The 17819-nt window shown below is 52.9% G+C and overlaps 17 protein-coding genes across 23 annotated transcripts; 8 read left to right on the forward strand and 9 right to left on the reverse strand.

Annotated features, from left to right (window-relative positions):
- Window positions 1–625: 625 nt before the first annotated feature.
- KVP17_001282 (uncharacterized protein) lies at window positions 626–1585 on the reverse strand (the record flags this gene model as incomplete). Its single annotated transcript, XM_068516561.1, has 1 exon — window positions 626–1585. The coding sequence occupies one exon, from the start codon at window positions 1583–1585 to the stop codon at window positions 626–628; it is 960 nt and encodes a 319-aa protein (XP_068374323.1).
- Window positions 1586–1645: 60 nt separating this feature from the next.
- KVP17_001274 (uncharacterized protein) lies at window positions 1646–2272 on the reverse strand (the record flags this gene model as incomplete). Its single annotated transcript, XM_068516547.1, has 1 exon — window positions 1646–2272. One exon carries the CDS (start codon window positions 2270–2272, stop codon window positions 1646–1648), a length of 627 nt encoding a protein of 208 aa, XP_068374309.1.
- A 41-nt stretch (window positions 2273–2313) lies between these two features.
- On the reverse strand, window positions 2314–2808 carry KVP17_001271 (uncharacterized protein; the record flags this gene model as incomplete). 2 transcript variants are annotated; one of them, XM_068516538.1, is made up of 1 exon in its annotated part: window positions 2314–2808. In XM_068516538.1, one exon carries the CDS (start codon window positions 2806–2808, stop codon window positions 2314–2316), a length of 495 nt encoding a protein of 164 aa, XP_068374301.1. The 2 variants fall into 2 exon arrangements, with proteins under 2 accessions (XP_068374301.1, XP_068374302.1); XM_068516539.1 differs by having other exon boundaries at window positions 2314–2697.
- A 55-nt stretch (window positions 2809–2863) lies between these two features.
- On the forward strand, window positions 2864–3343 carry KVP17_001297 (uncharacterized protein; the record flags this gene model as incomplete). Its single annotated transcript, XM_068516585.1, has 1 exon — window positions 2864–3343. One exon carries the CDS (start codon window positions 2864–2866, stop codon window positions 3341–3343), a length of 480 nt encoding a protein of 159 aa, XP_068374347.1.
- A 620-nt stretch (window positions 3344–3963) lies between these two features.
- KVP17_001305 (uncharacterized protein) lies at window positions 3964–5718 on the reverse strand (the record flags this gene model as incomplete). Its single annotated transcript, XM_068516597.1, has 1 exon — window positions 3964–5718. The coding sequence occupies one exon, from the start codon at window positions 5716–5718 to the stop codon at window positions 3964–3966; it is 1755 nt and encodes a 584-aa protein (XP_068374359.1).
- Window positions 5719–5798: 80 nt separating this feature from the next.
- KVP17_001302 (uncharacterized protein) lies at window positions 5799–6512 on the forward strand (the record flags this gene model as incomplete). The annotated part of the gene is made up of 1 exon (XM_068516593.1): window positions 5799–6512. The coding sequence occupies one exon, from the start codon at window positions 5799–5801 to the stop codon at window positions 6510–6512; it is 714 nt and encodes a 237-aa protein (XP_068374355.1).
- A 108-nt stretch (window positions 6513–6620) lies between these two features.
- KVP17_001278 (uncharacterized protein) lies at window positions 6621–7262 on the forward strand (the record flags this gene model as incomplete). Of its 2 annotated transcripts, none has more annotated exons than XM_068516553.1 (1): window positions 6621–7262. In XM_068516553.1, one exon carries the CDS (start codon window positions 6621–6623, stop codon window positions 7260–7262), a length of 642 nt encoding a protein of 213 aa, XP_068374315.1. The 2 variants fall into 2 exon arrangements, with proteins under 2 accessions (XP_068374315.1, XP_068374314.1); XM_068516552.1 differs by having other exon boundaries at window positions 6729–7262.
- An 11-nt stretch (window positions 7263–7273) lies between these two features.
- KVP17_001289 (uncharacterized protein) lies at window positions 7274–9127 on the reverse strand (the record flags this gene model as incomplete). Of its 3 annotated transcripts, XM_068516571.1 has the most annotated exons (5): window positions 7680–7795; window positions 7822–8387; window positions 8417–8544; window positions 8573–8678; window positions 8706–9127. In XM_068516571.1, 5 exons carry the CDS (start codon window positions 9125–9127, stop codon window positions 7680–7682), a joined length of 1338 nt encoding a protein of 445 aa, XP_068374333.1. The 3 variants fall into 3 exon arrangements, with proteins under 3 accessions (XP_068374335.1, XP_068374333.1, XP_068374334.1); XM_068516573.1 differs by lacking the exons at window positions 8417–8544; window positions 8573–8678; window positions 8706–9127 and having other exon boundaries at window positions 7274–8293; XM_068516572.1 differs by lacking the exons at window positions 7680–7795; window positions 7822–8387; window positions 8417–8544; window positions 8573–8678 and having other exon boundaries at window positions 8702–9127.
- A 128-nt stretch (window positions 9128–9255) lies between these two features.
- On the forward strand, window positions 9256–10749 carry KVP17_001294 (uncharacterized protein; the record flags this gene model as incomplete). Of its 2 annotated transcripts, XM_068516581.1 has the most annotated exons (2): window positions 9256–10539; window positions 10581–10649. In XM_068516581.1, the coding sequence occupies 2 exons, from the start codon at window positions 9256–9258 to the stop codon at window positions 10647–10649; spliced, it is 1353 nt and encodes a 450-aa protein (XP_068374343.1). The 2 variants fall into 2 exon arrangements, with proteins under 2 accessions (XP_068374343.1, XP_068374344.1); XM_068516582.1 differs by having other exon boundaries at window positions 9256–10749.
- On the reverse strand, window positions 10727–11254 carry KVP17_005207 (uncharacterized protein; the record flags this gene model as incomplete). The annotated part of the gene is made up of 1 exon (XM_068515013.1): window positions 10727–11254. The coding sequence occupies one exon, from the start codon at window positions 11252–11254 to the stop codon at window positions 10727–10729; it is 528 nt and encodes a 175-aa protein (XP_068374360.1).
- A 237-nt stretch (window positions 11255–11491) lies between these two features.
- On the forward strand, window positions 11492–12040 carry KVP17_001292 (uncharacterized protein; the record flags this gene model as incomplete). The annotated part of the gene is made up of 1 exon (XM_068516579.1): window positions 11492–12040. The coding sequence occupies one exon, from the start codon at window positions 11492–11494 to the stop codon at window positions 12038–12040; it is 549 nt and encodes a 182-aa protein (XP_068374341.1).
- An 895-nt stretch (window positions 12041–12935) lies between these two features.
- On the forward strand, window positions 12936–13775 carry KVP17_001291 (uncharacterized protein; the record flags this gene model as incomplete). The annotated part of the gene is made up of 1 exon (XM_068516578.1): window positions 12936–13775. The coding sequence occupies one exon, from the start codon at window positions 12936–12938 to the stop codon at window positions 13773–13775; it is 840 nt and encodes a 279-aa protein (XP_068374340.1).
- Window positions 13776–14032: 257 nt separating this feature from the next.
- On the forward strand, window positions 14033–14224 carry KVP17_001284 (uncharacterized protein; the record flags this gene model as incomplete). The annotated part of the gene is made up of 1 exon (XM_068516563.1): window positions 14033–14224. The coding sequence occupies one exon, from the start codon at window positions 14033–14035 to the stop codon at window positions 14222–14224; it is 192 nt and encodes a 63-aa protein (XP_068374325.1).
- Window positions 14225–14321: 97 nt separating this feature from the next.
- On the forward strand, window positions 14322–14573 carry KVP17_001295 (uncharacterized protein; the record flags this gene model as incomplete). The annotated part of the gene is made up of 1 exon (XM_068516583.1): window positions 14322–14573. One exon carries the CDS (start codon window positions 14322–14324, stop codon window positions 14571–14573), a length of 252 nt encoding a protein of 83 aa, XP_068374345.1.
- Window positions 14574–14803: 230 nt separating this feature from the next.
- Window positions 14804–15430, reverse strand: KVP17_001275 (uncharacterized protein; the record flags this gene model as incomplete). Its single annotated transcript, XM_068516548.1, has 1 exon — window positions 14804–15430. The coding sequence occupies one exon, from the start codon at window positions 15428–15430 to the stop codon at window positions 14804–14806; it is 627 nt and encodes a 208-aa protein (XP_068374310.1).
- A 495-nt stretch (window positions 15431–15925) lies between these two features.
- On the reverse strand, window positions 15926–17364 carry KVP17_001279 (uncharacterized protein; the record flags this gene model as incomplete). Of its 2 annotated transcripts, XM_068516555.1 has the most annotated exons (3): window positions 15926–16935; window positions 16964–17172; window positions 17201–17364. In XM_068516555.1, the coding sequence occupies 3 exons, from the start codon at window positions 17362–17364 to the stop codon at window positions 15926–15928; spliced, it is 1383 nt and encodes a 460-aa protein (XP_068374317.1). The 2 variants fall into 2 exon arrangements, with proteins under 2 accessions (XP_068374317.1, XP_068374316.1); XM_068516554.1 differs by lacking the exons at window positions 16964–17172; window positions 17201–17364 and having other exon boundaries at window positions 15926–16471.
- A 148-nt stretch (window positions 17365–17512) lies between these two features.
- Window positions 17513–17740, reverse strand: KVP17_001270 (uncharacterized protein; the record flags this gene model as incomplete). Its single annotated transcript, XM_068516537.1, has 1 exon — window positions 17513–17740. One exon carries the CDS (start codon window positions 17738–17740, stop codon window positions 17513–17515), a length of 228 nt encoding a protein of 75 aa, XP_068374300.1.
- Between the last annotated feature and the right edge of the window lie 79 nt (window positions 17741–17819).

Below are 17819 nucleotides of genomic sequence, written 5' to 3' on the forward strand. Positions count from 1 at the left end.
ATCAGCGGGGAGAGCCTTGCCCAAGGCATCAGCGGGGAGAGCCTCGCCGAAGGCACTAGCATCATAGAGAGATCGGCCGAAAAGCGCACCTAGAGAATTCAGTGGACCAAGTAGAGTCTTGAGCATCTCAACGTCCACAGCTGTGGGCGTTATCGACAAATCTGTCAACAGTCCGAAGTCTTGGACAGGTCGCACCTGATCAGTTCCAGATCTGATGCTTCGTCCTCGAAGTCCCTTGTCAGCCAAAACGCCTGAGCTGCAGATTACAGAGTAGAGAATAGCAGTAGAGAAGGCTCGCATTGCAAAGTTAATGTAAGTAGCTTTATTTCGCCGACTGATTTCATGAAAGAGGTGGGGTTCATTCATAACGTAATAGAACCCAAAACACCATATTTTCATAAATTAAAACAAGTTTAAATAAAAACAAGTTTAGTTAAAACAAGTTAAATTAATGATATTTTTTTCTTCGGATTCAGCGGATGAAATCATGTGCGAGTTCAGCAAGTCAAAGGCAGCCACTGCACAGTTTCAATCCTCGAAGACTCGTTTCAGCCACAACGCCTGAGCTGCAGATTACAGAGAGGAGTACGCGCTGTGGGCTCCTCGAGCAGCAGTTCCATGAGCGTTACTGTTGAGGCTCCTCAAGCATCGACTCGAATAGATAATTAGCGGCGAGTTGTTCGTTCTTGTCGCAGACGAGGTAGGCTTCAACGCACCGTTCAGTCTCGAACCCTAATTCTTCCAGGCGTCTGATTGCCGCCATCTCATCTTCGGTCAATCGGATTTCCTGGGTTTGTCGAACTTCACCGCCTGCTTGGCCTGCGAGAAGTATTTGGAGGAACTCAGCCTGATGATTACTTATGGCCTCCGCCAGCGCTGGATTTTCTTGAGCTATCAACGACAGAATGTTGGGCAGTACTGCGGGATTCGACTGGATCAGCGACCGCATCTGCTGGAACATAGGATGTTCTGCTAAACCAGCCAAGGGATGGTCTGCAGGAAGGACGACCTCAGGCACCGGTTCCACCTCCTCTGAGTTGCCCTCCGCTGCAGCGTCGTCAAGGGGCCCCGCTAGCAAAAGTTCAGCCGCCCTATCGACGTCCATAAACGTCAGACGTAGCGCCCTTTCAGCGTCAGCGCGGTCAAACCACATGTCAGTCAGTCGCGTAATAGCTTCTTCGAGTTCCTGGGCGGAGGGCTCAGTCGCCTCCGTTTGGGATGTGGGGGGAGCAACAGGAGCGACTGCAGGAGCAGCTGCAGGGGCAGCGACAGGAGCAGCTGCAGGAGCGGCGACAGGAGCAGCTGCAGGAGCAGCGACAGGAGCAGCGACAGGATCGGGCTCCACTCTCTCCTTCTTGTGCTTGGCCCTCATGGTCATGACGACGAGCTTGTCGTCGTTCTGAAGTCGACACTCGGCAACTGTGGACTTATCATCCAAGACTACGCCTTTAAAAATCAACTTCAAGCAGTCAGCGTCCTCCTTGAGGTCAGCTGAGAGCTTCACCTTGACATCTTTGATGGTGCTGGATTCTTCAATCGATACAGAGAACGCTTGTTGTTTCAGGTTGTGAACAAGCAGCTGCATAATTGTTGAGTTTCTCAAATCACGTCAAACTTGGCTCATAACTCAAATCGGTACACATTCTCACAACACAACAGCAGCATTAGCACGTTGGCGGACCTGCTCCTCCAACCCAGCTATGGCCGAGAACACTTCCGCGTTCTGGGTCTCGAGGGATCCCTTCTCGTCTGCAACGACGCGCAGCTTACGACTGAAGTCCAGCTGGCTCATCTTCCTTCTCTTGTTGACCGCGTCAACGTCCGACTGGATTTCAGCCAGAGAACGCTTCACCTGGCTACAGAGGTGCTGTCTGCAACCAGCATTGACGTCCCATGCGGTCGCTCCGTATTCCAGCATCAGTTCCAAGTTCACGCGCTCAGCATTGCACATCTCCAGCGCTATCTGAAGCTGTCTTCGGTGGGTTTCCCACAAGTCTAGCTCTTGGCTGATGTTCGAGTTTGACGGGACTTCAGGTGCCAAGGAGATCTCCTTAGCCGTGTCGGGCATATGCGCCCCTCGCGCTGCCAGCAACGTGTCAATTGCAGTCGTTTTGGGTGGAGGCAGACTTTGGAGGTAGTCGCGCGTTGGCAGCTCTTTCATAGCCGCTTCCACCAGTGCGTCAATCTGCGTTCGATTCTCCGGCAGCTCGTCAGCGTAGCCTTGTGCGTCCACCAGCTCGTAGCCCGTGTTTAGAGTGTACAATGGCAGCATAAATACCCGTTTATGGCTAGGCCGGAATCTCACACGTACAATCATTTTTTACGGCTCTTGCGGGCCTTGGCTTCTTGAAGCGCGGCACTCTTGGCATCTCCCTTAGGCGCCACCGGCTTGCGGTGCTTCTTGAGGTCGTCCAACGACAGACCAACGATAGCCTTCTGCACCTTTTGCTGCCGGCGTTTGCGCTTACGCATGTTGAGGTCCGTGGTGTGGAGCTTCTTGTGCGCGCGCCTCCAGGCTGTGGTCCATCTGATCTTCTGAGGCTTGCGCTTCAACAGATGCTTGGCGCGGCTCTTGTTGCACTGGAAGAAGAACGACTTTCCATCCTTGGCGACGTAGCGCGTTCCTCTGCCCGGATATGTACGGTACTCCGAGAAGGAGTCCTGCTCTGTCTTGATTGTTGTTTGGAGACTGGCCATGCTGACGTTCCGAGCCCGCTTAAACCGCAAATTTTGGGACAAAACGGAGTACGGATCTTCTTGTCTGACGCTGCTGGCGGATGTTCGACACTTTTTGTACCACAAAAACATGGACGTGTAGTTGTCAACTCATATGTGATGACGTATCCTCATGTATAATATCTAAATGTGGGCGGGCATGACAATCATCGCCGCTCTGGTTGCGGCTGAGCCCTTCTGCCTTCTCGTCGTGGACCCTGAGGACCCTGACATAATGCCTCGGTCAATGTCCAATGTCCGCCGAGTCAAACCAAAGCAGTCCATGCTTCCTGTCCTCCAGTCTCAGGCCAGCAACTGCGGGAACTTAGTTGCCGTCACTGAAACGAACGAGGGCTTTGATGTGTCGTGTTTCACATTGCCGGAGCTGTACGAGTCCGAGGCGTACTTGGCTGACTGTGGCAGCGACAGCAAAGACTGCTACCACATATGTGGGGCTCCTTGTCCTGGCGGAAGGGAGACGAAACACTTGATCGCCAACTGCGGGCGTGCTGAAGGTTTCATCAACCGAGTTGACGGGCAACGTAAGAAATACACCGCCTACTCTGTGTATCCGTCGAACTTTCTGAAGAAACTGCCGCGGAAGATACGTCATGTGAAGTCCGCATGAATAGATTGCAAAAGATTCGGCGAATATGCGATGGTCGGCGTGTCTGGTGGTCTTTACACTAGCTGAAGCTATCGGAATTCGGGGGTGTAGAGTCGTTCGAGGCACTCCCACCAAGAACAATGAAGAATTCACTGAATCATGCCAAGCGATCGAAGATTCGGGAAGCGAATCATGCCAAGCGATCGAAGATTGTGGAAGCAATACCTGCGAATGCACAACAGAGGATTGTCAACAAGAGTGCGACCTCTTTTGGGACGAAGACAGCCACATGTGGTGGGAACATACATACACCCTAGAATGTCCGGAATCTACGAGCCCTACTGAACCTGAACCGACTAAAACCTGCCCCACATGTCCCCCATGTCCGACGTACCCCACCGAGAGCAGCTCGGCCATGCCAGACACCACCACGGCAACAGAGAAGACGGACAAGTCCAGCCAGTTTACCAGCGAGCCTGACAGCAGCACTACCTGCTCGGTCTGCTCGGCCTGCAAAGTGAGTATGCGACACTGTAGACGCTGCCTACCGCCTGATGTGGAGAGAGAGTACGTGATAAAGTACAAGGGGCGCAAAGTGAAATTCGTAGTGAAGCGGAAGGGAGGTGCTTGCAGTGCTCATGTCAAGTAGACGCGGAAAGGTGAGGGAAGTACTTAAGAAGTATGGTCTCGGGGATCAAGCTGGATCCGATTTGTTGGACACCGCTTAGACCCCGGCAGAAGTCTTCAAGATTCGCGGTGTCGAACAGTCTCATTGTGTCAGCGAAATGGGACTTCTGAGGGAAAACCCGGTCCATGCATTCGTGCAGTCTACCAGCAACAACTGCTTCGTAATAAACTGGTAACCACTCAGGCAAAACGCCGAAGATGCCACCCTCCAGTAGCTCAGCATCGGCAGATTCCATGACGGGAGGCACACTACCAGGGACCAGCTGCTGGGCAATAATCGGTAAAGCACTTATTCGCTCAGCCCGCTGCAATCCAGCAGCTCGCCCTCGTTGCTGTTCGCAGGCATCGCGGAGAGCATCCCTTATCTCAGTTCGAACGGCAGTCCGAGCGCCGACCTCCAGACTAAGAGGAAAGGGGATGTCGGGATTACCAATGTAGAGGGGGTAGCTGTTGAGCAAGTCGGGTCCGACTCTGAATCCGATATCCTTGAGGAAACCTGGCAATGTGGGGATCCCCATTCGAATCAGCAGACTGGAAAGGGAGGGCATGTCCTGGTAGATGTTGGCCCACGCTTCGTATAGATCGGGGATTACGATTATGCGAGCCTCACTCTCCGACCCGCGGAGTTTGAGAATGGAGGACACGAGTTGCTGCAGTTGCTTGACAAGACTGTCACGTGTAATGTGCTGGGCGGCCAGAGGAACGAACGGAGGCGCCTCCGGGGCTAGACTAGAGGCTGAAGCAGTGCCGACTCGACTAACTGCCCTGCGCAATCGTAGCATGATCTCTTCGAGCTCAACTTCTGTCTTGTCGGGCGCGGCGTTCATTTGGCGTCTACTGAATACATCATCGACGTAGCTAACCAACGTGGGATACCCAAGGTACTGGAGCAAACTGAACATGCTGAAATACTTGCCGAATGATTGCTCCCATGCTAGCGTGAGTTGATTCAAGCGATCAGTATCCGAAGTCGTTTTTTCGATTTGCCTGTGGAGGATGGCAACAAGGTCTGCGAAGTCCTCCTCTAAGCGGCATGAGGCCTTCTCAATATAGATGGAGTCCGACATTTGAGAGACGATCGCACGATCCTCAGGGATCAAGGGGTTTAGAACCGGGTCGGAGGTATGGGGGCTACTCCCTTTCATCGCTTTGGTGGTTGTGAGCCCCATCAACTGTAGAACGGTTAAAAGGCCTAGATCGTTCCCATGGAAGAGATGTGCATGTCCCCATATCTTCTGGTAATTTGCACTGAATGATGTCAGCGGCGTAGGACTCGTAGCTCTAATAACTGACATGCAGCGTACCCGATGCTCGAAGGTCTGAGCCACCTGATCATAGCTCAATGATTTTCCAACAGAGACGTTGAGGTTACGGAGCTGTTCTTCCACTGTTTGCAGCTCAGAGCTTGCTCTCACAGGCCGGTACAGGTCGGGTGCAAAGTCACCGTCGGGAAAGAACGTCTGGGATTTGGGGTTTAGGAGCTGTTCGAGTTGTTCAGCCTCCTCAGCCAGTCTAGAATCGGCGGTACGCGCCTCAGATTTCCTGCTTTTGCGTAGAGGGAGTGGCAACTCGGAAGAGGCGGCTGTGGTGGGTAGAAACCACTCACTCGGGACAGGGCCGCTGGTGGCGCTGAACAACAACAGGGTCTGAACCGATAGAGGTGGGAATTTCCACGCAGATTGTGGAACGTTCTCATCAGTTCGGGTCATTCTTATTAATTAATGCTGATTTCCCCTATGGAGGCTGATTGGGACTTCGGAGAGGGTATCATTACGTGACGTATTTCTACATGCGAACGCTTCTTTTGCTTCCATGCGTCTTCGGAGGACCTCCAGTCCTCAAGGTGACTGGTTCCCTGGTCTTTGGTCAGAGCCAGTTTAGGTGCGGATTGGATAGTCACAAAAACTTCTTCATGAACGATCCCAAGAATCGGGTTCTACTGGGCTTCAGCCAGGACGCAATAACAGTCCGAAACATGGCTGTGGATGACATACACACCTCACGCCTCAGCCGAGGCATACCTCAATGGGTAATGTGGTCTCTGGACACCTTTGACGAGCCGGAGCACAAGTGGAAGCCAAAGAAAACCCAAACTTGCGGCAACAGCCTGAACAAGTTCCTAGGGGGTCATTGTACCCTGGGGGCCAAGCAGAAGGCTTCGAGGCACTACAAAGGTCTGCCGACACACACTCAACTACGAGTTTCAGGTTTGGTGCACTTTTTCGACGAGTGGAAGGGAGAAACTGTGTACCTGACAGCAGACGACAGCATTCGTTGGAGTCATGCCTATGATTGGTGCGACGGGTTCTTCACTCAGGAGTGTAAGAACAAAGCACTCGACTTCTGCGGTCGTATGTTTCCTGACAAGCTATCTCACTACTTCAGTGTCGAGATCCCACACAAGAAGAGCGACCTTTGGCTTGAAATTGCTAGCACTTTAGGATCTAAGCCCGCTTGCGATGCCTCATTTGGCATCGACGACATTCTGATTGAGTTGAAATAGAATTGTGTCATATCTGTCATCATTATGCGGTCGAGAACGGCTGTTCTTCTAGGAAGCTTAATCTGTGCAGGAGTACTGTTCTGGCGCGCACCGAGAAGTGTAGTTGATATGTCTGGTCCGACGTCTAAGGTCTCTCTCGTCGTGCCCTGTACTGCGGCTGACGGTATCTTCATTCCCCGACTTTTGGAGTCTGTCCGAAACCAAACCCTTGCTCCTATGGAGATTATTCTGGTGGTGAGTCCTGACACGTTTCGACATGTGGAACTGGACCTGTTTGGTTCTCCGTCGGCGTTGAGATCGATGATTGAACCAAGGTGGCTCGACAAACCTCCTCCCTCAAACAAGGGTGGCTCCTTCCGACATAGATCAGACCACGAGACGCTGCTGGACTTGCTGTCGTACGTGGAAGGCGCCAGCGATGTGGATCTGTATCAGGTTCCTGGTTTGCGGGTCATCATTGCTGATGGGCATCGATTCGCTGGGGCAGCTCGAAAGCTGGGAGTGGACGTGGCCAAAGGAGATGTGGTGTCGTTTTTCGATGTTGACGACTACATGCATCCTCGGCGAATCGAGATCATCGACAGAGTATTCAGGGAAAGGGGTGATCTGGAGGCGTTCCTGCATGGCTTTCTCATGTGCTATGTGTACGAATGCGCGGATAGGATGAAGGAATGGGAGCAGTCCCTCAAACGGATCCCAGTGTGGGATCAGGACCCTGACCTTGCCGAAGTTCTGGCGAGAGAGCCGTAGTAAGCCAGGAATCAGGCTGTGATCCAGCGAGCACTTAGAGCTTCTAGTTGACGAAGAATGGTTTGAGAAGTCTTGGAGTCCATGGGACTACCAAATATTAAAAGATCGCCTCCCAACACGGGAACCTGGTGTGGAACCTCAGGCCGATCCCACGTTTCGCTGGTTCTTTCCTGAGAAGCTGAATCTGCCCAATGCCAGAGTCGGGTGGTACCAAAATGGTTGGCTGTCGGTGAAACGGGAGGTTGCCCTAGAAGTCCCATTCCCTGATACTCCTCGTGGCCAGGACTCCCAATACGTATGGCGCCTTCTAAAGGCAGGAAAGAACCTAACGGCTGCACCACTGCAGCTTGGTGCGTATGTGAGACCGAATGGAGTCCGTCGACGGCGAATGATGAAGACGTTTTCACGAAAGAGGTTTCAGTAGGCCAACGCTTGACTAGCCCAGTACTTGAGCCTTCGGTAGAAGCTCCGAATCCTTTGTAACGCAGAGCTTTGACGACCATCCGGTTGCCATAGGGTGGCAGGGAGGGGGTCTGTGGATAGAGGTCCCAGATCCCACTTTGAATGAGGCGAGAGATGACGTATCTCTCCAGTACGAACACCATCAACATTGTAAAAGCCCAAAGAGAGGAAACCCGTGACAGAAATGAGTCTTCGATAAGACTGCGCATTCCCAACCTGTAGCTTGCAGCGAACGCCAAGTCCACCGTTTTCCAACCCGTCCACGGGAGGTCCGGTTCCTCAGCGTTCTCCGAAGACTGCTCAGGGGAGACTTCGACAGCGCCCACATCCTCAGCCACTGAGTCCAAGAACGATATCCAACGGCCGGCGTCTTCATGTTTTAAAGCCAGCGCCCCTTGAGAGCTGAGTGCGAGGTCCAATGACATAGGTGTTCTGGGCCAAAAGGGCGCCAAGGTGTCAAGTCCCGCTTCTTTGCCCTGGCCCTTCCAGGCCGCGTCATTGCAGATGGTGGGGCTTTTGAACTCGCGCGCTATCCAGGCGCTCTCAGACGCACTCCACTTGAAGCCCATGGTTCTGCAAGGTTTGGACTTGCCTCTCCCAGTCCCACAGGGAACAGACGGGAATGCCCGGTAGTTGTAGTACAGATTGCAGGCCGGAGCGAGCCTAGTGTTGTCTTTGGCGCAGTGTTTTACCCAACTTCTGCAATTGTGAATGCGTTGTATGTCAGAGCGTACAGCTCGTAGATGCTGTCAAGGACCCACTCAGCTCTTACGCAACTCCCTATGACGAGGTGGTACACAGCGAGGAAAAGAAGGATAGCCTGCGTAAATGGGTTGCTTCAAACCCACTAGTGCCACGTTGAGCACCTTCACCACCCACCCAGAGCCGCGAATGAAGTGGGCGGCCAGCTTGAACCGGGTAGGGGGAGATCCAACGAATTGCGCATCTGGTTGACTGTTGATAAGGAGGCACGTTGCTCACTTGGCGAACACTGAGTACGCTCGCCCCCGAAAGAAGTAGATGAGAGAGTGCAGGCCCTGAAGCACTGCAAGGCACACCAGGATAGCAATGGGCCAATGAAAATGTGAGGGGGTTGGATACCATGTCCAATGGTCGTTTACTGTGCACGTGTAGCTCGGTCGCGCAGGCGGATTCACCATCGTTGGGTAACGTGCCTTCTCTAGGGACTCGACCCACACTAATGTGCCATGGGCATCTGGAGTGGCTACGTGGTCATAGAATTTGTTCTTAGGATCGGAGCTCATGAAGGCCAAAACTAGGCCAGAACTGATCAGGGCTTGACACATCCGACTCAAGGCGAGCAGGTCACTGCTGACGGTCTGACGGTACGTAACGTCTCCATTCCGCCACAACAGCAGCCTTTTCAAAAAGAGGCCGCTCATGATTTCTGCCGGCAGATGCGATTTCAAGGTGACCACCACACAACTGGCCACTACAGCAAAGGAGCGCACCTGCGATCATGACCTGACCCTGTGAAGCCGCGTGCCACGCGAGAAATCCTTAGTTTTCCATGCTCGGCTACAGTGTCTCCGACAGCGGACTCCAGGTCTACAGATTCACCGAGGAGGGTCAAGCCGAAACGCTGGTGGAGCTGCCCGAGGCAGAGGTGGCGCAGTGGTCACCTGATGGACGTGTCCTAGCTGTTGCCTCCGCGACGCCAGTGCCTACGCTGAGCGTTTTTGATGGGGAGTCGTTGGCGCTGCTACATAAGTGGTCTCCTTGCGTGAACAAGATAGTTCGAATGCAGTTGTCGCCACAGGGGAATTTCGTGGCCTTGTGTAGTCGATACGAGGTCAGCGACCCTAAAAATTTCCGGATAGTCAGGTTGTCTGACGGGGAGATCCTTGTCAACCACGCTTTGGGGAACTACGTGGAAGCCTTTCCGCCGTGCCAGTGGTCGAGCAAGGAAACTTTTTTGGGGTACCAGGCGACTGGTAGAGGCGTGGACGTCTATAGAATGTCCGATCCGCTCATCGGGCCAGGTAACGCTGCCTGGACGACTGTTACACATGATCGAATGACAACGTTCCACATGGGATTGGAGAAGGGCACTACCTGTTTGGTGGCCACTGCAAGCACCTCGACACGAAAGAAGAAAAGCGCTCCTGGGTCAGTGAAGGTGACCAACCTCTTCGCCCCGAATTCGATTCTTCAGTCCACATCCTACTTCAACTGCGACTCTGTCACGTTGATGATGAACCATGACGACACAGGCCTCATAGCCATCACGCACTCGGAGGTAGATTCCACGGGTCAATCTTACTACGGAAAAGATGTTGTATATCTGCTACCCTTGGTAGGAGCCGGTAAAGCCATGCAACCCATTACTGAGGGGCCCATCCACGACATCACATGGTCGACGACAGAGAATAAGTTTGCTGCCGTCAGTGGACCGATACCTCCAAAGGTGACTCTGTTCGACGGGACCACTGGGAAGCCTCTCGTCGACTTCGGCACTTCGCGACGAAATACTTTGCGGTTCAGCAAATGCGGGCGCTTCCTGCTCTCTGGTGGTTTCGGAAACATGGCGGGACTGACAGACATCTGGGACCTCCAGAAGCTCACTGTTGTGGGGTCGAATCGCCTAGACTGCACCGTTCTTTGCTCTTGGGCCCCTGACTCTAGGTGGATTCTCTGTGCGTCGGCACTCCCGCGTATGAAGATTGACAATCACTTCAAGATCGTTCAGTACAATGGAGCTGTGCTGGCGACGACATTAATGGACGGCCTCACCTCATTCGAGTGGCGACCTGAGAACTGCGAGTTTATGGAACCGGACGCGACATTGCAGCCGGTTGGCTACGGTGAAGAGACGAAAAAGGCGGACCAACTCAGCAAGGAGACGAACGTTGGGACGGCGAAGGACCTCTCAAAGCCGAACTCCACAGCTGTCCCTGGAGCTGACTTTGTTGGGGGACTTTCCACGAAAAGAAAAAACAAGAAAAAGACCAAAGCTGCTGCTGACGAAGGGTTCGCTTTCACTATCGAGACTCCAACCTTTTGACTGTGAGGTTGTCCATGTCCACCCTTCCTGGGGGGATGAGCAGCAGCACCATGTCCCGGTCGAATTTACCCCCTATCTCATCAGCGCACTTCTCGACTCGCCGAATGAATCGTTTAACCGTCGTGTCCGTCGTTAGCTCCTTCAGAGAGGTCGCCACCGTCTCAGAAAGGGATCCTTGCCAGGTCGTCTTGGATTTCTTGGGAGGGGGTTCGAGGGAGTCGGGTTTTCTCTTGGAATTTCTCTCAGTTTTATTCTCCGGCACAGATTTGTCTTTTGCAGCCCGTTCAACGGGCTTCTTGCCTTGGTCCTTGCCAGCGTACTGTCCCCAGTACTGCTCCTTCTCCGTTTTGCACTCCGAGTGATTCTTGTAGTCCTCCCCAGCGAATGTCTTCCGACAATCCAAACAGGTAAAGGTCCAGGCGTCTCTACACTTGGTGAGGTAGTGCTTCTCCACTTGCTGCTTCTTGAGCGAGGCTTGACAAAGGTCGCAAATGAACGTCACCATGCCGAAAATCGGAATAATCGCGCTGTCTGCACGACAACGCGCAGCATTGTCGCCAATTGTTCAGGGCCGGCTACTCCATATGGGAGGCTGTTCTACGATGCAACTTTAATGTTTGAGATGTAATTGTGTTCATAGATAAATTATCTTCACCGGCACCTGATATCGGATGAGATCGGACACGCGAGTGGAGTTGGAATCTTCACTCTGAACCGAGCTCGAATTCCAGATTTTCCGTAGATGTCAGCCGAGGAGGAGCGGAAGGCAACCAAGCTTCTTGGACTTCGCAACGAAGAGAAGCACGCTGAGTCTCAGCCTGGAGACGATCCGGAAGATGGCGAGTCGGGCACGCCCCCAGAGCAGCCGGAGGTCGACGAGGTGGACCAACGATCAGTTTACGTCGGCCAGGTCGACTACGAATGCTCACCTGAGGAACTGAAGGCGCACTTCGTCGACGCCGGCCCCATAAAACGTGTCACTATCCTCGTCAACAGCCAAACAGGAATGTCTAAAGGGTACGCGTATATCGAGTTCAACGAGGCGGAGTCGGCAACCAAGGCCCTGGAGCTGAACGATTCAGAGCTACGCGGCCGGCAGCTGAAGGTTCGAGAAAAGCGCACTAACATCCCAGGCGTCACCAAGAAGAAGTACGTGCCGCCTCACATGCAGCCCTTCATGGGTGGCTTCATGCCCTTCAGGGGTCGCGGGCGCGGAAACATGCGCGGGTTCTCCAGCCGCGGTAGAGGCAGAGGCAGAGGTGGAGGCGCGGTACGTTCTACTCCTTACTGAGTTTAGTGGCATGGACGATGTAGTTCACCTTATGACTGCGACCGAGTCGAGCACGACGGGAAAGTGGGTTGTAGTAGATGCCTGCAGTGTGATTAACTTCAAATCCGCTTTGGGCTGCCATCCTTTCCAACTCTGATGGCTTGATTAGATTTCTGTATTTGTGACTCCCTTTAGGAATGATTCCCAAGATGTATTCCCCTCCGATGATGGCCTGCAAGTAGCATCGAATTCCTCGGTTGAGTGTCGAAAAAAAAGCGTCACCTCCAGGCTTCAGAACCTTTGAGCACGCCTTAACCATGGCCTGCGGGTCCTCCACGTGTTCGAGAACCTCCAGACAGGTAACTGCGTCGTAGTAACCAGCGCGACTCTCAACGTGATCTTCCAATGTCTCGAGCCGGTAGTCGATATTTATCTTTGCAAGTTGGGCATGTTGTCGAGCCGCCTTGAGCGATTCATTCGATATGTCGAGACCAGTCACATTGGCGCCACCCTGAGTCATCGACTCGCTGAGAATGCCGCCGCCGCAACCCACATCGAGAATCTTCTTCCCTCTGAAAGACCGTAGTCTAGATAATATGAAACCGGTGCGCACAGGGTTCACCGCATGCAACGCCTGAAAGGGGCCTGCAGGCGACCACCATTCCTGCGCTATGCGGCTGAATATCAAGTTCCCCTTCTGGACGCTGAGAAAACGCCGAAGGCTGAAATTGACCGGCATGTATTAATGAAGATTCTGTGAGTCGATTGACCAACAATATCTAGATTAATAATAATATCGTAACAGTTTCTCTGTTGTGGGCAGTCCAACTAGATTTTGGCATTTAGTGATTCTCTTTAGGGAAGGAACGAACGTTTACGGTTTTCTCGGCTCTAAAGAGCAAAATATGCATTTCTGATGGTCAGTACCAACCTGATACTTGAGGGCTTCGACGTCTCAACCCTCAAGGTGGTTACCAACCCAGTGGCGATCATGACCACCCTTGACTCTCTGGGTCGGGGGTCGGAGAAGTTTAGGATCGGCACGCTGTTCGGCAGTCAACGGGAGCGCACCTTAACCGTATCGGATTGCGTGGTCAACGCCTTCTCAGTCAGCGATGATGGTTTCACAGTTAGCATGAACACGGCCCACTACGAGGAAATGATCTACTTGAAGAAGAAGACGAACCCTACCGACGTAGTGGTGGGCTGGACGGTAACCACTGCCAATCCGCGAGTGCTTTTGAGCATTAACGACTGGGCCGTGGAGAACCGCAAAATCTCGAGGTGGTCAGCTAAGAAATGCTTGGTCGAGCCGATATTCATCTGCGTCACCCCAGAGAAGACCTCTGGGAAAATAGGCCTCCAGTGCCTCCAGAGAGGCCCCCTGAAGGACCTGGCCGCTTTTAATACCGTGTTCATGAGGCTGGAGATGCCAACATTGGACCCGTCGACAGTCAGCGCGATTTTGCAGAGTCGAATGACCGCAATCCGAGATCGTAACTGCAGCGGCTTCTGCACGGACGACTTCAAGCAGTCATGCGAGATTCTTCACAGCCTGCTTGAGCAGGCCAGCGCCTACGTCGCAGTCGCGCGTCGAGCCGGAGGTGACGCTGAGGTGGCCCGGCAATTGCTGATGTTGCTGAGCGAGCTGCATACGGACCTCACAAATATCCCGGACGTCATAGCCGACTGCGACGTCGTGAGCGACGTGATGGGTCTAGTTCAGCCGCAAGCCCCTTGCAGACGAAACTGCTGAGAGGGCGTCGTTTTCGTCTATTCTCCAAGTGGTCAAACTTGTGCTTTCCAACAATAGTACACTCGCTTCAATGCAATGTCACACGCGGCAAAGGCGTTTGATTCGTTTCAGCCTTGGCTTATCGCCCGACGGCGCTTTCGGCCTTACAAGATGCAACACATACATGAAACAAATGCACGACTCATTCATAATTCATATGATTCATGACTCATTCATGATTCATGGACCTTCCAGACACACCGAAGCTAAAATTATAGATGGATTCCACCATTGTCAACGTGAAGGCCCGTGAGATCATAGACTCGCGGGGAAATCCAACCGTTGAGGTTGACCTTACAACTAAGGAAGGTCTCTTCAGGGCTGCGGTGCCTTCTGGTGTTTCGAGCATCTATGAGGCTCTGGAGCTGCGTGATGGCGATAAGTCGAGGTACCTAGGAAAGGGTGTGTGAAAGCTATTGAGAATGTGAACGCAATAATAGCCCCGGCACTGGTAGGAATGGACGTTACTCGCCAGTGCCATTGATAAGAAAATGGTTGAGGAGCCTGATGGCACACGGAACGAGTTTGGGTGGTGCAAGCAGAAGCTTGGCGCCAACGCCATCCTCGCGGTGTCGATGGCTGTGTGCCGTGCTGGCGCTGCAGCTGGGCGCTGAGACTTTCAAAGAGGCTGTGAAGATGGGTGCAGAGGTGTACCACAACCTGAAGGCAGTCATCAAGTCTAAGTACGGCATGGACGCCACCAACGTTGGCGATGAGGGTGGCTTTGCACCCAACACTTTGAGGCTTTGGATATTCTGACTGAGGCCATCAAGGCTGCTGGACATGAGGGCAAGGTCAAGACCGGCGCACCATGCCGCTCTGAGCGTCTGGCCAAGTATAATCAGCTGATACGTATTGAGGAGGCTCTCGGCTCCAGAGCTATTTTCAGAGTCGGCCACACTCTTTAGTTTCAATGAGAAGAATTAATTTGCCACAAACATCATTAAGGGGCGAACTCTACAAAAAAAATGGTCGACAACAGTCCTGAATCATGGTGACCTATTTTCGTGTTCGAGTTCTCCCGTCCTATCGTCCACCGCCGGGTCCAAAGGAACCATTCCCATCCAGCTACCTTCGATTTTCCCGTCGATGGATTCAAAGTGGCAATGGAGATGAAATTCGCAGGTGGCGGGCAATCTCTCCCACCAGATGGGCAACCACAGCAAATCGTCGTCCCACATTTGAGCCCAGGGGAGGTCCTCGAATCGAAACCACTGTGGCAACATCTCGTCAGTTTCTTTAATCGTGTCCCCCGGCACCACATGCCATGGCACCAGATACACCCACACATGAAGAGGACGTCTGTTAGGAAAAGTGTACTGTAGAAGGCCCTGAAAGAGCAGGTCTTTTTCGTTGACACTCAGACCACATTCCTCTTCAAGTTCTCTTCGAGCGCCCCTTCGTACGGTCTCTCCCACTTCCACCTTCCCCCCAAATCCGTTCCACTTCCCGCAGCCCAGTCCGCGCTTTTTAAGTCCCAACAACAAGGACTCGTCGCGTTTGACATGTACTAGCGTCGTCACCAGGGGTTCTGCCATATAGCGACCTTTGGCGTCGATGAACTCTTCTAGCTTTTCGTGCGTAACGAATGTCTTCCAGTAGATGTCGAGGGTCATGACAATTGAAACATTTCAGTCACACAGGCAACGGATACGAATGGTTCTGGTTTGTTCCGGCCACGAGTACATTAGGATTTGAAAGTATTGATTGGTGACTTTTTCGCATCTTCGTTCGAATTGAAACAACCTGAGGCAACGGAGGTCTCAACACGCATCAGCCGAACAGAAAAATAGGCGACCACTGCGCAGCTCCGAGTGCCCTTGTACTGACTCCAAACTGGAAAAGAAGGTGGTGCTGGGAATCGAACCCAGGTCGCGGGATTCAGAGTCCCGAGTGCTAACCTCTACACCACACAACCACACTGTACGTGAGGCTCGGATCAGTCACTGTGACACATAGGTGCCCAATTACACAGTTACAGACGTGAATCCACACCTGTCACGTTTTCCATTTTTCAGAAAAGTTTGAGACTTTCGGCCAGGGAAAGACGCTTTTCGCCAGACCCATAACGTGCCCTCAAGCGAAACCTCGTCACCTTTGAGCGAAACTCGTCACCTCTCTTTATTCAGTCTCGGCGATAAAAGCCGCCTCAAGGTTTGGAGGTCGTAGTGCTTCTCGTCCATCAAGTAGTCGCCAGTTGCCTGGCGAACCCTGTCGAATTGGGCCACGCAGTCCAAATTCACGCTTGAGAGGCCTGGAGGGTTGAATCGAAAGTAAACCTGTGGGTAAGAGCCGACCCAGTGCCGAAGAAGCTCTCGGTGAGTCAGCTGGCCCTCAGTAAGAAGTTGTCCACTCTTCAGAATAATCATCAGAGACGATGCACTTTCGTCAGCCCCTGCAGTTCGCGTGACCTCTGGAGCTCCAGTTCCAAGCGAAAGCCAGCACCCCAGGCGCTCATGAATGAATTCCGCTGTGGAGAGGCCTGTTAGGGCGGCGCACTCCTTTAAGGCTACGAGACTGGGGTTGTTCGCCACCAAAGCCCCATCGACCAACTGTCGACCTGAGAAACAGGAGAGCCCCATGCTTCGCATCTCAGCTAGCCCCGGACCTCGAAGATACGTAGGGGCAGCCGCCGTGGCCCAGCCGGCCAGCCACATCGGTGATTCCGTAGTGCCCTCGTGTGGTGCGTCGAGCAAGGTATAATTCCTATGGAGAAATGGCCGAAAGGGTGTGTGGGAAACGTCAGTGGAGCAGACGGAGAGCAATGGCCTCACCACGCTAGAAATTACTTCGTGACCCAGAACGCGCCGAAGAAGACGTTGGATGTGCTGGGTGCTGTAACCTTCAAACAGCACTCCTGAGAGGAGGGTTCGCTTACCCTTAAAAATACTGGCGCTCCAATCCGCCCAGTTCGCAAGAATATTATCCAAACTAACCCCATGACACAACGCCAAAGCGATGACGCCACCCGCGGACGTCCCGCAAACGTAATCAAACGCGTCAAGTATGTCGACCTCCGGATCCTTCAAGTCCTCGCGGATGAGAGATTGGAGCCGACTCAACACGAGCAGCGGAACAAGTCCCAGCGTACCTCCTCCATCTATGGACAGCAAGTTGACGGCTGCATCTTCGAGCGTCAACCGGCTCACCTTGTCTCTCGAATGCTGGGAGCCTCTGTGCGGGGACCCCGCAGTAGAGTAGGTCCAGTCGGAAGGTAGGCGCCTGGGTCAGCATACCTGACTTAGTCCTTATGGTGACGTCGCATGAGTCGATTGCGTTGAAGTAGAAAACGCCTCCGGACACCCGGTCAGCAGAGAACTTCAGAACTTTCTCCTGTAGCGACACTTCGACCGCGACACTGCATTTTACACGCAACAGCTACCCACTGTGAAGTGAAAGCCCCGCTGTTACGTGTTGTTACCGTCACTGCAAACGTTCCAGGCCGAGTCAGCCACACAAGAACCTGCGACGAAGAAAACTGCCCATCCAGCAGGACAATCTCGGTCTCTGTCGACGTCGGGAGGGATACTTTAGCACCCGACCCAGACATCAAACGTGGATTTCGTGTATTCAACGATAGTTATGCCTTGCATTAGAAATGCGTTCATCTGAAGTTGACAAATGCGCAAAGCAAACAGCAGAGTTGTCAAAGTTCAGATGTTGTGAATCCAAATATAACACACAAGCATTAAAACAGCCTACGGCTCAAAGCCTCGGAGACTCCTCGCAAGTTCAGGAAGAAACTTGCTGGCGCCGTCATCAGCAGAATCCAGTCTAACTTCATCCATCGCGCTCTTCACGTCGAAGTACTCAACCAAGGCTTCGTGATTGCGGTTGACAGGGATGGCGTCTTGAAAGGGAGGCAGCGCATTTTGGGCTTCGACGGCAGCCAATACACAGGTGAAAAGAATTGTAAACGCTTTCATTTTGATATACCAGTGAAACGAAACCGTCAATGCTCATGATTCGTGGGGTAACTATGCCCCTTTTAAGGTAGCGTCATCA

This window comes from the organism of the source record quoted next, assembly GCF_019968985.1.
Source record: "MAG: Porospora cf. gigantea B chromosome Unknown PgB_NODE_41_length_56499_cov_120.414, whole genome shotgun sequence".
NCBI classification, from domain to species: Eukaryota; Apicomplexa; class Conoidasida; order Eugregarinorida; family Porosporidae; genus Porospora; species Porospora cf. gigantea B.